Raw genomic sequence first — 14,302 nt, 5'->3', positions numbered from 1 at the left:
CACCAGCACTATCCTAAAAGGTTAGTTATCATTCATTGTACAGTAACATTTATTATAATTACAGTAGTACCAATATATGTATAGGTATATGGTAGGTATTTAGGGTGACTTTTCCTTGGGTTGCTGACATAATTCATTTTTCCCCATGAGCTCTATTGTTAGTCCAACACGTTTTTGGTCCCACACGTGACCCATGCATGACAATATCACCGTGCTGGACGCGAGAGTACTGTACGATGTTTCACTTCATCATTTAATATAAGGCTACATATGAGACATTGGCATTTATATAAATGCCTAAAAACCTCAAGTGAACGATCGACATGTTCTAAAATTATACGAATAATCTTCGTATTACGTCTACATTTTCAGCTAATCAATCAGTCTCAACCGACTGCATCCAAAAATTACAATAAAAATTACTGAAGACAGCTATAGGAGACACCAGATTATAATTCAAAGTCAACTACACCGAGGCAGAAGCAAGTTAATTATTGACTACAAGTGCAAATTATAAATAATATCCAAAGCCTAAGCTGTTGAATGAACATAGACCTTGATAGTTCCTCATGAAATTAGTTATTATAGTATTAATCGATTTATATTAAGTATATTTATAGAATGACGAGGAATCATCTTGGATGCAAATTGTCCTGACGGGGAATCGTCCATGTTTTTATGGCAAATTGACTTCACATCGAATTATCCCAGAACCGAGTCCACGTCCCTCCTCGCAGCTTTGCAGTACATGAGGATACTGTATTTTCGCAGCTCTACACCTTTTCGTACTGTTTAGACATGCCTCCTAAGCACCCTGCATCATCTCCAGCATTGGAGGAGCCCGCTGCAAAGAAGAAGCAGCACCATACTCTAACTCAGGAGAGGAAATTGAAAATTACAAGACACCACGAGGAGGGGCAGGGAACTTCGGAGATTGGGCGTGCTTTAGGCCTTGCAGTTTCCACCATTGAGACTGTGACCAAGAAAAAGGAGATGTACAAGAAAATGGCGACCTCGTTCTCTACATCTACAGGTATTACTTACTTCTACAGGTATTACCTACTTCAAAACAGGAGGGATAAAGTTTAGGTGGGGGGTTCAAGGGGGTCCTGGGATGCATCCTCACATTTCTGTGTATATTTCAGTGGGGAAAATCGTTCCGATATACGAAATTTTGGATTACGAAAGTTTTTTTTTTGGTCCCTATCCCTTTCGTATATCGAAGACTCACTGAACCGTAAAGTCACTCCAGGCATTACCATTGGACAACAGAAGAATATCCTGCAAATGATTTTCCTTATTAAAGATTCATTAGGACAACTGTGAATTATGCTAGCCCTAGCTGAATCCCATCATTAACCACACAGACACAGATAAGCTTCAAAATACTGAAACCAAAACCTTAAGAATAAATTACAGAGTGCACTAAGACTACAGATATTGATCACCTAGCTACATCAAGAAACAGAAGTCAAGGATTTACCTTTGCTTCTTTATGTTGCATCACCCCCTCTACAAAGAAAAAGCAACTGCACAACATTGTTCAGAGCTTCTCAGCAATATCCCTCGTCCTCCACCTAACTTTACACTCCACAGATCTTCTTAGCAACATCCCTATTCATCTTCCTAACACTAGCTATACTTCATGATCACCTTCATAAATACATAGCCACCACAGCCATCTAAAGCCTTCAACCAAATAAAACACCAGACATCCACTCTTTGGAAACTACCATACCTTAACCAGATATACACTAGTACACCCAGCCAGATTGCGATATGGTCACCACCCTTCCTTGTTATAATACCACCACAAAATACAACTTATAAAAAATCCACTGTGCCCACACTGCAGTGCAGTCACTCCACACCACAACACACCTGCCTCCACATTGTCACAACACAGCCCTTCAAGATAACTTCAGCAAAAAATCTCTTGGAGCGACAAGTGAAATGGACGGCTTTCTGCAGTTCACTGGGTTCACGTCCATGTTAGTATGGGGTTGCAATACCAACAACAAACTCCACCACACCTACTGACCATGTCCTTTATTTTACCATTATCATATTCAGTCCTTTTGCCCACCCCATCCCCCCACATCTTGAACTTCTCTCTGGTCTCCTGCTTGCTTTCAGCAATCAAAACTAATCATCAGTAGGTAAAAGCTACCTTGGTTGCCCACTTCTAAGCCCTGTCGAAAATTCCATAAGTGCCAAAATGCACAGCAGCAGACTCAGTGTGGGACTCCGAAGCACCCCAGTGCTTACTGAGAATTCTTCACTTAGCTCTTCATTCACTCTAACAAATTTAGTTACCCTCTCATCCAGTTTCATCACCAGTGTGACAGTTCATTCATCAATACACAGCTTTCTCCATAGCCTGTATTATTACTACCCTTAAGAATATGGGTGTAGCAGAGAGGAAAGGTTTGAATGTAATGGAGATGAGGTGTCTGAGGAGTATGTGTGGAGTGACGCGTATGGATTGGGTGCGAAATGATGAAGTGCGAAGGAGAACTGGTGTTGTTCGGGAGATGGCTGGTAGAGTTGAGCAGAGGGTGTTGCGATGGTTTGGGCATATGGAGAGAATGGATAATGAGCGATTGGTGAAAAAGATAACTAGATCTGATGTGAGAGGTGTAAGGCTGAGAAGAAGACCACGAACAGGATGGATGGACAGTGTGAAGAGAGCGTTGGATGCGAGAGGGATGTCTGTTGAGCAAGGAAGAGTGGCTGTGCGTGACAGAAATAAGTGGAGAGAAATTGTGAATGAATAAGTGATGACGCAGCCCTGAGGGGATATTCTCCTGCATTTGGTCTGATCAGCTAGTCAGGTCAGGGGCGGGTAAGGGGATGGGTCTGTTATGATGTGGCAGGGGTAAACCAGTTCTGCTGTCGGGCCCTGCTGCGGATGTCACTGATTGCATTGCGCAGTTGACCCTTGTGCGGTGTGGTGCATTGAGGATCTGTCCGTTCTCCCCTTTGGGGCTAAGATGCGAATGAATGTGTTTGAATGGATGAGTAAATGGGGAGTGTGTCGTCCTGTCTCGGCTACCTCCCTTTCCTTGGGGGAAGCAGCCTAGGTATATAGATAGATAGATACTCTTGTAGCTGCAGGACAGTATGAATATTGTAGCAGTCGTGCCTCTTTGTGAATTAAAAGGTAGATTGCATTTCATTTATACTCACTTACTTTTGTATTATGTTCTTAGTGACTCTTTCCATTCCTTTCCATGTGTGATCACACAGTCTCAGATACATGTAATACTGGTACTTCTGTCCAGTGCCACACCTCTACCATTATAGGTACACTTTTACAGTCATACTCTTCTGCTAGCCTTCCAGTATAATTTCTTTCATAACTGCATTTAACGACCATATTTATACCTAAGTTATCAGCATGTTTGAGCATCTTTGCCACATCTATATTTCCAGAGTACCAGCCACTTTACTTTTTTTCATCCGTCTGATTGCACTTCTGATTGCCTCTTTAATTTCGGGTGCTGGGCCATGCACTGGCTTAGCATTGCTAAAACTTCCCTGTCTCAGTCAGATTCTTCATTCAACAAGCATTTGTTGTGTTCACATGATGCCCTCTTTAAATCTTAGTTTCAGCAGCCGATACTTCTGCATAACATTCGACCAATTGCTCACTGGTCATTTAGATTATATTTAGTGATTTTTCCCTTAGTAAAGTTTGCAGTTCCATAGATTATTGACATCTGGAAATTTTACAGACTGGGTTGATCTACGTTTTCAACCTCATCGTTGGAACAGGATGTTTGACATTACCAGCAGCTTTCGCAGCAGCAGGATGGGGTTTATCAGCAGTCGGAATTCTGCTTCTTGCACTTGTCAGGTAAGTGAGAGGACTATAGTACAGTACCAGTATAGTACTTTATACAGGGTGTCCTGAAATGGTTTATTTCATTTTATGGCAGAAAGACAAAACATTGATGAAAGATACTGTATTGGAAATAATGAAGTACCGTTCATTATATAAGCCCTTGTTATAAGTACCATAGCCTTTATTGACATCCATCTTTGCTAGTATGTTGTCAAAACTTATAGAAAGAAATGCATTTTAAAGTTCCACCATTACCAGTGAAGGCAATTATGTTTCATCCAATTTCCAGAAGGCAATTATCATGTTTCATCCAATTCCCAGTAGCAAATCGATATAGTGATCTCCATGTTATTGCGCATAATTGGCTCTGAGCCTTGTATGTGATAATGAAAGTGCATGACAGTGAAAGCACAGAACCTATGGGATTTATCCAAATTGATACTGGATGCCCCACTTGTAACCCCCAATTTTCCCTTTTACAGCAATTTATACCTGCTAAATAAATACCTACCGGTACTGTTATAAGTATCAGAAACACACATAGGCATGATTAGGTTAACAGAAAGTGATGAAAAGGGCACAGTATGGAAGAAACCCATACCATAGAGCAGGGGTGGGGAACCTTTCTTCTATTAAGAGCCATTAAGAGGATGAGGTGGAGGGATGGAGTTGAGAGGTATATGAGGGAGGGGGGGGTGAGTTGGGGGGAGGGTAGTCAAACGGTGGGTGACAGGGCGACTTGGAGGCGTTTTGTCTGCGGCCACCCTTTGTGGGATTAGGGCGTCGGGCTATAGATAGATAGAAGATATTTTTAACATCATTTGCGGGCCATACAAAATTATCAACTTAAAATCAACTGTAGCCCAGTACATCTATCTCGCTATCTATTGCCAGATGCCATAATCCCGTAAGGGGTGGCCATTTGACCTTGAGTTATTTGTTTTATGGGGAGGGGCACTAACCCTCCACCAACCCACTTGCTGACAAGTAGGGAGCACATATTGTTTGGTTATATGGTTACCACTGAGCTTTGTAAATGGTTTCTTGGCATACAGGAAACCATTTGGCTTGTAACTCAATGTAAAGCCACCTGTAAAGGAAAGAAAAGCAGTAAGAAGTGACAGGAAGATGGGAGAATCTCAGTGCGTAATACATATATATATATATATATATATATATATATATATATATATATACAGTAATCCCTCCAATATCCGACATAAGAGAGCCATAGGCAGGTCCGGATAGTGGTCCTGTCCGGATATTGGGACCCAGCTTATGGAACTGTACTTATGGACCCTAACTCAGAAAAACACCTATACAACTCCCTCTGGACATGCATAGCACCTATTTAAGACCCAAATCACACCAATAAGGGACATAAAAGACTGAAATAAATGCAAAAGAAGCATAAAATGAGTTTTTTGAGGTAGGTTCATACAATATTCAACATTCTGGGTACTTACAAGTCCCTGGCTCCTGGACTGGTATTTATGGACCCTAACCTAGCCTAACTCAGAAAAACACCTTCCTACTGCACATGCATAGCACCTAAGACACAGCATATTCACACCAATAAGGGACATACAAGAGTGAAATGAGGTGTTTGAGGTAAGTATAGTATGGAAAATACAGTAAAGTATAGTATGAAACATTCTACCTACTTACAGCAAGTCCATGGCCATCTCGATGAATAACCGCCTCCTCTCGGACTCTGACAGTAAGAAGGATTTCCTGAAGCACTTGCAGTACAATGTTCATGAAGTCTTGCACTGAACTTAGTCATTCACGCTCAGAAGTCCATTCTCTTCACAGTGCGCACTCTTGTCTAACTTATGCTCCATTGTAACTTAACCCGCGGCGTCCCGGGGACGTACTTCCACGTCCTCACGTTTTGTCACAGCTAATCCCGGGGACATACTTCAACATCCTGCAATTGCAAGGTTCATAATTTCCACAATTTTCAAAATTCGCGCGAGATTTTCGTTTCGCCCGGGTACCCAAGCCTCCCCTACCTGCCGCCAGGCGGGCAGTGTCCTAGACCCCGCGTGACCCGCGCTCGCCCTTGTCTCGGTCACTCACCTGCTAGCAGTGACCCAGGTCAGACATGGCGTGGAAAGGTCTCTCAGACGAGGAAATCGCATCCGTCCTGGAAGCCTTCACTGGAGACAGTGATTCTCCACTCGATGATGATGTGGTGGATCGCGATTACGTCCAGCCAGAGGAAGAAATAAGTAGCAGTGATGAGGAGGTCCCTTCGCCCCGAAAAACGCGGTATGTGACATACCGTAAGGCAAGGGAAGGCCAGCCTGCTCCCCAACCACGGGCAAAGCTATCTCTCCATCCTGAATCTGATAAGGACGAGGATGAGGACGATGAGGATGACGGAGGCCTAGGACGTGATATCGCCGCGTGGTTGGGAAAAGAGAAAATATCACCATGAGGATCAGAAGGTGGGGCGAGACGACACATAAGGTATGGTGAAAGTACTTTGTCTGGGGAAGTGGCAAGTGGTGTGGTGGGATTGCTGGGAGAAAGGGAAAGTGTTGTGGCGGCAGCACGGGGTGAAAGTGAGAGTGGTGTGGGGGTAGTGCGGGGTGAAGGGGCAAGTGGTGTGCGGGAGGCAGCACGAGCACGTGGTGCTCGTAGGCCTAGGGGAGAGGAGGTTGAGTCACTCCCCAGCACTTCTTTCGCCCCTGAATATTCCCAAGCTTCCTCCCCACAGCCCCAGGATGTGTGGAAAGGAAAGAAAGGGAAGGGAAAGGGTAAATGAAAAGGGAGAGGGAAGAGAAGTGCGAGTGATGAGAGGCGCCGCTCTCCACCTCCCCAACCTCCCCCACCACCCTCACCTCCCCACCCTGACGAAGGGGACGATGGTGACGTGGTTAGTGTAAGTGGAAAGAATTGTTATCAAAACTACACCCACTGTGTAAATTTGGTCAGTAAATATGTGATAGCAAGGAAATAAAGTGGAAACGGGTGTAATGTTAGCATGAATAAAATGTATAAGTTGAACATTACTGTAAGTTGTCATAATTGATGTCACGAGTACACCCACATTCTGGTCAGTGAGTATGTGATAGGAATTATATACAGTGGAAGATGTTGTAATGTTAGTAGTAAGGTATTTTATAAGTTGATTACTAGTGTAAGATGAAACAAATGATATCGCGATAACACTCCCTGTGTAAGTACGTGCAAATATGACGCTCAGTTCCATCGTAAGTTCAGAAATGATGTGATATCAATTATATCAAGTGTTTACATGTGCAATGTTAGTGGAGAATTATTATATAAGTACAAAAATAGGTTGTAAGTTGAAATAGTTGTCATAGCGACTTCACCGTGTGTGTTATTATGCGCTATTATTACGCTATATATTTACGTAAGGCCTGAAATAATCTCAAAACAGTTCTATAAAGTTGAAAAGTGTATAATAATATTAGAAAAGTATTATGTAAGTAGAAAAAGCACAAAACGAGTTGAAACAACAGTCACAGCGAGTTCACTCACTACGTAAATAAGCGCTAACATTACGCTAAATGTTATCAAAAGGCCTGTGAATACGTAAAAACAGTTCAATAAAATGTAAAATGGTATAATGTTATTGTAGAAGTATTATGTAAGTAAAAAAAATTATATGTATCATGATTTTAGAATGTTAGCGATTCATCGTGACCAAGTTGGCCGATTTTGCTCGTTTCGCACGATGGTACGATGCTTATTTCTGCTCAATTTTTGTATAAAATCCCCCCTAGGGGTAGGGGGGTTTCAAGAATACTCCCCCAGTATCCCTGCTTGTCGTACGAGGCGACTAAAAGGGTTGGTGCTGGGTTAGTGCACCAGTCGAGCAGGGCAGTACTCCCGAGGTGGATGGAAAGCTGATGACAGGGAGTGCTGGAGCTCCCGTTTCATCAGCCCTCAGGACTAGTTCCTGACCATTCCCCTTTGCTGAACTTTTTCAGTGTCTCAGTTACACAGAGAGTAGGCCAGCATGCTCTCCAGTACAAATTTCTCTATCTATCTTCACCAAACTACATGCACAGTACACACTACACTTCCTATTCAAAATTAACCAAAAATGGCGTTGATTCACCCAGCCTCGGAGTCCCCAGGGGGGGACCATAAATGCCCCCGCCATCTGCCCCTCTCCCGGTGGCGCACTCGAGGTGCCTGGAACCACTGTCTGACTCTCTTCTTCTTCATTTCTGCAACATTCGCGGCCTTTCATCTAACTTTCGCTCTGTTGAGCACCACCTCTCCTCCTCTAAACCTCACCTTCTTTTTCTAACGGAGACTCAGCTGTCTGAGGCAACTGACAGCAAACCCTTTTCTGTATCCTCCTACTTTCTCTATACTCATTTCAAAGCCAAAGGTGGCTGTTGTGTATACATACGCAACGACTTATCTTGCTCTCGTGTTCCTGAACTTGATTCTTCTGAATTCTCCACTCTCTGGCTTCGGCTTTCCTGTCATTCTCTGACTAAATATATCTGTGCTGTTTACTTATCCCCTAATTCTACTGACTATCAAAAATTCATCGACTATCTTACTTCTACGATGGAACACATTCTGTCCATTTCTCCTTTATCTGAAATCTCCATTCTTGGAGATTTCAATGTTCACCACCACCTTTGGCTCTCCTCTCCTTTCACGGATCCACCTGGTGAACAAGCCTACATCTTTTCTATCCTTAATGACCTAGAGCAGCTTGTACAGCACCCTACCCGTATCCCTGACCGCCTTGGAGAGAGCTCCAACATGCTTGACCTCTTCCTAACAATTAATCCTTCTGCTTACTCTGTTAATCTTTTCTCTCCGTTGGGCTCCTCCGATCACAACCTTATTACCTTAACCTGTCCTATCACTCCGGTACGGCCTGTGGACCCTCCAGGGAAACGCTGCGTCTCTGGCATTTTGGAGCCGCGGACTGGGAGGCCCTCAGGCAGTACTTCTTTGATTTTCCCTGGAATGATTATTGCTTCCATGGCCGTGAGCCATCTGAGTGTGCCTTGCGCATTACGGAGGTTATTCTCTCGGGCATGGAAGCATACATTCCTTTCTCATATCCTTTGACTAACGCAAGAAAGCCTTGGTTTAATCACGCTTGTTCTAATGCTGTCCGCAACAAGGAGAAGGCCTACAAAAGGTGCCGGAGCCAACCCACCCCTGAATCACATAATCTTTCCGTTTCTGCCGGAATCGTGCTAAGTCTGTTCTTCGCTCTACTAAAAATAATTTCATCCATACTAAATGCTCTCAACTCTCCAACTCGAATTCTTCGCTCCTTCTGGCACCTTGCCAAAAATCTTTCTAACAACTTTACCTCATCATCCTTCCCTCCTCTTTCTACTCTGATGGTTCTGTAGCTGTTTCTTCTACTGATAAAGCAGATCTCTTCGCACAGACTTTCTCCTCCAATTCCACCTTAGACGATTCCGGTGCTGTTCCTCCATCACTTCCCCCTCTGACTTCCTCATGGCTGACATTAAAATTTCTTCAGTTGATGTATTTTCTGCTATTACTGGCCTCAGTACTAACAAGGCATATGGGCCTGATGGAGTCCCTCCTGTTGTTCTCAAAAACTGTGCTTCTGTGCTTACACCCTGCCTAGGCAAACTATTTCGCCTTTGTCTGTCAACTTGTACCATACCTTCATGCTGGAAGATTCCTCACATTCAGCCAGACACAAAGAAGGGTGACCACTCCCCAACCCTCCAACTATCGTCCAATTGCTTTAACGTCCTGTATTTCAAAAGTTTTGAGTCAATTCTTAATAAAAAAATTTTAAGGCATCTTTCCTATCACAACCTTCTTTCCGATCGTCAGTATGGGTTCCGTCTGGGACGCTCCACTGGCGATCTTCTCACCTACCTTTCAGACTCCTGGTCATCCTCCTTTCGGGACTTTGGCTTAAAGCTTTGCCATTGCACTTGACATCTCAAAGGCTTTCGATCGAGTCTGGCATAAATCTTTAATTTCCAAACTGCCCTCCTACGGTTTCTATCCTTCTATCTGTGCCTTCATGGCTAGCTTCCTTTCTGGTCGTTCTATAGCCGCTGTCGTAGGCGGCCATCGTTCTTCTCTAGATCTATCAACAGTGGTGTTCCTCAGGGCTCTGTCCTATCACCAACTCTCTCCTTTTATTCATCAATGATCTTCTAAGCTGTACATCTAACCCTATCCACTCATACGCTGATGACTCCACCCTTCATCTTTACATTCGGTTCCCGCAACGCACATCTCAACAGTTACTTCAAGAAACAAGGGATGAGGCTATGGCACACCTAATGTCTGACTTGGCTCATATCTCTGACTGGGGTAAAAATAATATGGTTGTCTTTAATGCATCTAAGACTCAGTTCTTACACCTATCAACCCGACAAAATCTTCCACAGGTATACCCACTAATGTTTAATAATATTCAGATTAATCCTGCATCATCCTTGAACATGCTTGGGGTTTCATTTACTCGGGACTTATCTTGGAAAGATCATATTACATCTCTTGTAAAATCTGCTTCCAAGAGATTGGGTGTGCTAAGCCGACTCCGCTCTTTCTTTACCCCTGCACAATTGTTGACTCTGTACAGGGTTTGATCCGCCCCTGTGTGGAGTACAACTCTCATGTGTGGGGAGGCTCCCCACATACAGCTCTTCTCAATAGGATGGAGTCAAAGGCTTTCGTCTCATTAACTCTCCTCCTCTTACTGACTCCCTTCAACCTCTGTCTCTTAGCCGCACTGTTGCATCTTTATCTCTTTTCTATCGCTACTTTAATGGTCACTGCTCCTCTGAACTGTCTGCTTGCATTCCTCCACCTCTACGACGGGCGCGTAGCACCCGTCTGGCAGCAAACTCTCATCCCTTTTCTGTCCAACTCTCTAATGCAAGAGTTAACCGTTACTCCCAGTCTTTCATTTATGCAACAGGTCAGCTCTGGAACTGTCTCCCTCTGTCTGTATTTCCTCCTGCCTATGATCTCCAGTCTTTCAAACGTAGTGTGTCCAGGCATCTCAAAATGATCGGATCTTGAATTTGGCTCTCTATTGTATTTTGTTTTTCTCTTGGAGGGAACTGTTACTGCGGGCTCATGGCCTTTGGTTCCTTCTTCCTCGCATAAAAAAAAAAAAAAAAAAAAAAAAAAAAAAAATAAAGCGCCTCGGACCCGGACGGACCATACGTTGACGACTAAGGAACGGACAAAGGACATTCTGAGGGTAGGAACGTGGAATGTGAGAGGAGTGAATGATGAAGTGAAAGAGAGAGAGATTGTCCAGGTGCTTGAGGATGCAAAAGTGGATATATGTGGATTGACTGAAACTAAATGGAAAGGTGAAAGGATGAGAGAATGGGAATACGGTGTAGGTATATGTGCGGGAGTCAGTGAGAATGAGAGGGCAAGAGAGGGAGTATGTCTGATGATAAGCAAGAAGTGGAAGGAGAATATAAGAGAGTATGGAACAGTGGGTGCAAGGATTGTTTGGGTGAGGATGAAAGTAGGTATACAAGCATGGGCGATTGTATGTGTGTATGCCCCAACAGAGGATCGAGCGGCAAGAGTGAAAGATGAGTTTTGGGCGAGAGTAGAAGCATGTATGGATAAGTTTGAGAGGAGCGAAAGAGTGCTGTTGATTGGAGACATGAATGGCAAAGTTGGGAATGTACGAGTGGATGGAGTGGTTGGTCAGTGGGGTGTGCCAGCTGAAGTAGATGGGAATGGTAGTGCTTTGGTGGACATCTGTGCTGGTAAGGGGTTGGCAATAGCCAACACCTACTTTCGTCATAAGATGATCCACCGGTATACATGGAGAGTAATGAGGAGGATGGATGGTGAACTTGTTGAACGAAAGGCAATGATAGACTACGTGTGTGTGGATGAGCGAATGAGAAGACAAGTGTTGGATGCAAGGGTGTGGAGAGGGTGGGGGAATGGAGTCTCGGACCATCACTTAGTGATGGCCAAGGTAGAGCTGCAAAGAAAGTGGTTGAGGAGACGAAGGGGAAGACAGGAGGAAGCAGCTCCTGTGAGAAGAGTGGAGAAACTGCAAGATAGTGAGAAAAGGACAGAGTATAAGAGCATAGTGGAAGAAAGATTGGGAAGGTATGAGCTAGAGCAGATGGAAGGGGTGGAAGACGTATGTAAGATATTCACGGAAGAGATAAGCGCGGCGTGTGAGGCGGTTTGTGGAGTGAGGAGGAGATGTAAGGGTGTGCAAGGGACAGCATGGTGGAATGATGAGGTGAAACGAGCTGTAGAACAAAAGAAGAAGGCATATGGTGAATGGTTGGCGAGTAGAGGTAGGGGAGAATATGAGAGAGAGGAGAGAGGTATATGTGAGCAGGAGAAGGGAGGTTAAGAGACTGGTGAAGGAGAGTAAGAAGAAAGTGGATGAAGAGTTTGGGAGGAATCTGAGTGTGAAATGGAGGGAGAGTAAGAAATTGTTTTGGAAGGAGGTAAAGAAAGTAAGGCAGTGTGAAAGGGGAATTAGTAGGGGAGTGAAAGATAGGAATAATAGATTGTTGGTGGAGAAGAGAGAGAAATTGAGGAGATGGAAGGAGCACTTTGAGGATTTGTTGAATGTAGAGAGTGAGAGCAGTGCGAGTATAAGTGGTTGGGGAATGGCTGGGAGAAGAAGAGATGAGAGGAGGGAGGAAGAGATCAGTAGGTCGGAAGTAGTGGAAGCGATGAAGAAGATTAAGCTGGGAAAGGCCCCAGGAATTGATGGAGTGTGTGGTGAAATGCTTAGGTATGGGGGTGAGATTGTTGTGGAGTAGATATGGAAGTTGTGTAGATTGGCTTGGGAAGAGGGAAGGGTTCCAGAGGACTGGAAATCAGGTATAATTGTTCCTTTATACAAAGGAAAAGGGGAGAGAGAAGTATGTGGTAACCATAGGGGTATTTGCCTTCTTAGTGTGACTGGTAAAATATATGGTAGAATACTCATTGATAGGGTTAGGCATATGACAGAGGAGCTAGTTGGAGAAGAACAAGGGGGATTTAGGAAGGGAAAAGGGTGTGTAGATCAGATATTTGTTCTAAGATGTTTAGTGGAGAAGTATCTAGAGAAGGGAAGGAAAGTGTATGCTGCCTTCATGGACTTGGAGAAAGCTTATGACAGAATAGATAGGCAAGGTACAGTATGTGGAAGGTATTAAGAATATATGGAGTGGAGGGGAAATTGTTGAGTGCTGTGAAGAGTATGTACGAGGGAGCTAGGGCTACGGTGCGAGTGGATGGTGAGCCGAGTGAGTTCTTTGATCTCAATGTGGGACTGAAGCAGGGGTGTGTGATGTCTCCATGGCTGTTTAATATATATATGGATGGGGTTGTAAAGGAGGTGCAAGGTAGGGCAGTGGATGTGGGGGTGGCACTAATGAATGAGGGTGAGATTTGGAAGCTTCCGGTGTTGCTGTTTGCTGATGATACAGTATTGTTGAGTGAAGATGAATGGGAGTTGCAAGGTTTGGTGAATGAATTTGGGACAGTGTGTAGGAGGAGGAAGCTGAAAGTTAATGTAAACAAAAGTAAAGTTATTGTGTTTGAGAGGAATGAAGTCACAGAGTGTGCAGTGAGGTTGGATGGTGGGGATATGGAGAATGTGAGTGCATTCAAGTACTTGGGTAGTGTGATGAGTAAGGATGGAACTTTGGGGGATGAAGTATGTGAAAGGGTACAGCAGGGAAGAAAGGTTGTTGGTACACTGAAAGCAGTGATGAGAAATAGGGAGGTGAGTATGGAAGTTAAGAAGTCACTGCATGATGGTATTGTGATCCCTACCCTGACGTATGGAAGCGAGGCGTGGACCTTGCAAGAGGTGAACAAGTCAAGAGTAAGAGCAGTGGAATTGAGTTACTTGAGAGGAGCATGTGGAGTGACGTGGAGGGACAGGTTGACGAATGAAGAAGTGAAGGAAAGTTGTGGGGTAGAGGTGGATGTGGTTGAAAAGATTAGGAGAAATACACTGAGGTGGTTTGACATGTGGAGAGAATGGAGAATGAAAGACTGACTAAGAGGGTGTATGTAGGTGAGGTGGGGGGAGGGGTAGACCGAGGATGAGGTGGAGGGATGGAGTTGAGAGGTATATGAGGGAGGGGGGGGATGAGTTGGGGGGAGGGGAGTCAAATGGTGGGTGACAGAGTGACTTGGAGGCGTTTTCTCTGCGGCCACCCTTTGCGGGATTAGGGCGTCGGGCTATAGATAGAGATAGATAGAATAAATTCATTTCTACTTACTTTCATTGGTTTCCCAGACTTATAATACCATAGAAAACGTTTGAGGCTCAGACCGCCTAGGGAGAACACGGGGCCAGGTGGGACCAAGGCATACCTGGTTAAGCTAATTAGGGACCCCGGGGACCAATTTCTTTGCCACCGACCATTGTTTCTGACCAAAAGCGAAAGTTTAAGCAAAAAAAAAAAAAAAAGGTCGAAAAATGGTCGGGATTAGGGGGTA

At 44.2% G+C, this 14,302-nt stretch overlaps 1 protein-coding gene across 1 annotated transcript in view; it reads left to right on the top strand.

The window, feature by feature from the left end:
- Positions 1-14,302, top strand: part of LOC145400999 (putative sodium-coupled neutral amino acid transporter 12) — a 406,122-nt gene that overhangs the window by 28,908 nt on the left and 362,912 nt on the right. Inside the window, exon 2 of the mRNA XM_080273357.1 lies at positions 3,738-3,859. Coding sequence (XP_080129483.1) covers positions 3,738-3,859 — 122 coding nt within the window. The remainder of the gene's footprint in view (positions 1-3,737; positions 3,860-14,302) is intronic.

This window comes from Coenobita brevimanus, chromosome 54 (genome assembly GCF_032717465.1).
Source record: "Coenobita brevimanus isolate Jiangsu-jjx chromosome 54, ASM3271746v2, whole genome shotgun sequence".
In the NCBI taxonomy this organism is placed as follows: Eukaryota; Metazoa; Arthropoda; class Malacostraca; order Decapoda; family Coenobitidae; genus Coenobita; species Coenobita brevimanus.
This window is presented reverse-complemented; position numbering and strand designations above follow the sequence as displayed.